General features: G+C 34.2%; 1 protein-coding gene across 4 annotated transcripts; it reads left to right on the forward strand.

Annotated features, from left to right (window-relative positions):
- The first annotated feature begins 332 nt into the window (after positions 1-332).
- LOC8263554 (probable E3 ubiquitin-protein ligase XERICO) lies at positions 333-2,407 on the forward strand. Of its 4 annotated transcripts, none has more exons than XM_015728203.3 (2): positions 333-514; positions 1,534-2,407. In XM_015728203.3, the coding sequence occupies exon 2, from the start codon at positions 1,627-1,629 to the stop codon at positions 2,095-2,097; it is 471 nt and encodes a 156-aa protein (XP_015583689.1). In that variant the 5' UTR covers positions 333-514; positions 1,534-1,626; the 3' UTR covers positions 2,098-2,407. The 4 variants fall into 4 exon arrangements, with proteins under 4 accessions (XP_015583689.1, XP_002533895.1, XP_015583688.1 ...); XM_002533849.4 differs by having other exon boundaries at positions 335-583; XM_015728202.3 differs by lacking the exon at positions 333-514 and adding an exon at positions 617-1,035.
- Positions 2,408-3,282: the final 875 nt, after the last annotated feature.

A 3,282-nucleotide genomic window follows, 5' to 3' on the forward strand; every position in this document is an offset into this window, starting at 1 on the left:
AAATATTTTAGATAAAAGAAATTAATATATATAAATTATTCACGGTGAGGGAACATAATTAAGTTTCTAAATTTGATTAAAGAAAGAAAGAAAAGAGATAAAGCACTGGAAATTTGTGTGATCAATACCACTAATGAAACTAATTAAGCTAAAAAAGTTGCAGAAAAAAACTAAAAAAGGCTTAAAAAAAGGAGCGAAATAAGTGGAGATGATATAAAGTAACCATGGTTAGAAAGTGATAAGAGTCCGTAAAAGACGGAAGACTAACCATGGTTAAGGAAGCATGAAATGGAAGGCAAGTAAAGAGCTTTTGGCCTTTGCTTGCTTGCTTTTGCTTTTTATATATAAACACAACAGAAGAAAAGAGAGGCAAAGCAGAAAGCAGCCATTATCAGTAGCATCTCTTGAGCTATCGCACACGTGACAAAGATGTATCGTTTGAATTGATCCCATGATTCTACTTCTAAGTTCTTGTTCTTGATGCCCATAAATAGATAATTAGATTAGATATATGGTATATGTCCTTTTCCCTCCCTCTGTCTAGAATCAACCAAATTTCTAATTCTATTAGCTCAGTTATAGTGTAAGTTTTCATTACCTATCAGTTCCATTTGTATAAATCTGTTATCTTTCTGTCCTTTTCTTTTCTGGGTTTTCTTTGAAATGTTGAATTTTTTATGTTGGTATTATAAAGAAAGATAATGTCTTTTAGAGTCTAGATCTCATATCATTTTCTGATGCAATTCTTTTCATTGCGTTTACTTTGATTTTTATTGAAATTATTTGAAATTTACAAAATCTGTGCTTATATTTCTTTATTCCCGTCATTCTTTTCCCCTTCTTGTCGTTTTGATCTTCAATTTTGGACTACCTTGGTAGTTTTAAGGTCTGAGCAAGTTTAGATCTTCATGGTAGGAACTGTAGCATATTCAAAGTCTATTTCTTTTTGGCATTGATTAAAGAAGAGAGTTTCTTCATGAATAAATTTGATGATTTTGAAGATGTGGTCTGTTAATATGAAATCATATGGCATGAGTAAGTTGGTGGTTCAGTTTCTTTAATACTTTTCAGCACAATTTGGCTGTTGTCATTTGCTGGATTGAGGAATTTGTCTTTTTAAGACCAGTCCATTGGCTTTAATCCAATTCTTTCACAAGGACAATTCTTTGCCGCTTCTTGAAAGCCGTCTCAAATGTTATATATGACCATATTCATGCTACATCAATACTGAAAGTAACCCCTTCTGCACAAATTTCTTCAGGACATACATAGCACTTTTCTGGGTTTATTATCACTTTCCTTACTGTGTACTGGAGTTCAGGTTTTTGGCCTCTTTGACAGGATTTATTAAAAAAACATTACTGATGCATAAAAGTTAATTGAGCAGTCAATTTTTAATTACTTTCTTTGCCTTTTATTATACAACTCTTAGTTGATTTTCATGCTAATATGTTTCTTTCTACCATGGCTTATTAACCTCCCTTAGTTCTCTATTTTCTTTGGTGTTCTGATTCATCTTTTCATGCATCTCAGATCACATATCAAGAAAGAAGAGGAAACATTTCGGTCTTTCCTTATCTATCTCCTCTGTGATTTTACTTCCATAATTCCCAAGTGATCTTAAAAATGGGTCTCTCAAGTCTTCCAGCTCCATCTGAAGGAGTGCTTTGCGTGCTTTTGGTGAACACTGCCTTGTCAATCTCCATTTTCAAGGGGATAGTCAGATCAATTCTCCACATTGTTGGAATCCGTTTATCATCCTCATCATCTTCAACCGCATCATCAGATTATAATGAAGACCCTACAGACTTATTTGAATTTCGTTTGCCCCCATCCGAGAGTTACATTAATGAGTTCCGGAGCAGGACTCCTGCAACCCGATTTGATTCGGTGTGTAGGTGTAAGCAGATTGAACATGACTGCTCGGTTTGCTTGACTAGGTTCGAGCCAGAATCAGAGATAAACTGCTTGTCTTGTGGCCACCTTTTCCACAAGGTGTGCTTGGAGAAGTGGTTGGATTATTGGAATGTCACCTGTCCTCTTTGCAGGTCTCCTGTGATACCTTCTGAAGAGGATACATCTTCATGCTTTTGGTGAGCATGCACTGAAGTCTACTCCTCTCAGAAGATGTTCATGTACAGTGTGTAGTGTACAGGTACTCGAGTTTGATTGTATTAGCCAGGGTACGGTGTTGTATACATGTGTTGTGCAAGAGATTGTGCATAATATAATGTATTCACGGGTCTTTGAGATCAAAAATCTTATTGTACATAATTGCAAGATCTTTGATGTTCTATGCAACCATCTCACTTTGGTCTCATATTCCTTCCTGTTTAAATCGTGGAGAATTGAGTTTCTTGTTTACTGTTTTATTGTGATTAAATATACTGAATCCTTGAACTGGTTAGGGAAGCTTTTTATTTGGTATTACCTCATAGTTTAAGAACATTAGTACCATTATTGAGAAACATAAATGATTTGGATAGAATCTAGTCTATGGCTCTCTCTCTACCATTTGATGGAATCTTCTTATATGGTGCTGAAAAGGAGGCACATACCATGCAGACATCCTCTGAAAATCATCAGATGCAAAGGGTGAATACCCTTTTCTTTTTCCATCTAGAATCGCACGGAACTTGGAGAAACACTGCATTACAGGGTCATGTGGATAGCTCAGGGCTATTGTTTCTTTTTCACCTGTAATGGATGTCTGTTGAAGTCCTGTAATATCCAGGTAAATCTGGTTGGGCATTTAGCTGGCTTTTCATTTTCTAGATTTTCCTAGTTTCAATATGAATAATGGTGTAGAAGCTGTCACAAATTCATAACAAATTACGTCAAAACATTTTGAGGGTTAGAATTCATTTAATGGAACTTACGTCAGAACATTTCTAAAAGACTTCACAATTGATAAATCTTTCAACGATTCGTTTCATATTAGGGAAACATACCAGACACACACAACGCTGGCCAAGGCCCAGTGAGGACAATTTCTTACATATTTACTAAACAACTTCTTAGCCCAATTATAATCAGAAATTTACCCTTTTCCTATCCTTCTGTACATAATAATTATTGGACTTCAATGTAGACCTTATAAATCATAAACTATATAATAAAAGAAGTCTATCAGCTATATAATAAAAGTAGTCATTTTTTAATATAAATTATATAATAAAAATAGTGATTTTTTTTTAATATAGCACTATGAATATGATATAACTCTGATATTGATAAATAATAGATGATAGAAGAAAAATGAAGAATCCAATTCAAAATTTC

The sequence above is a fragment of the Ricinus communis genome, chromosome 7, assembly GCF_019578655.1.
Source record: "Ricinus communis isolate WT05 ecotype wild-type chromosome 7, ASM1957865v1, whole genome shotgun sequence".
Lineage (NCBI taxonomy): Eukaryota > Viridiplantae > Streptophyta > Magnoliopsida > Malpighiales > Euphorbiaceae > Ricinus > Ricinus communis.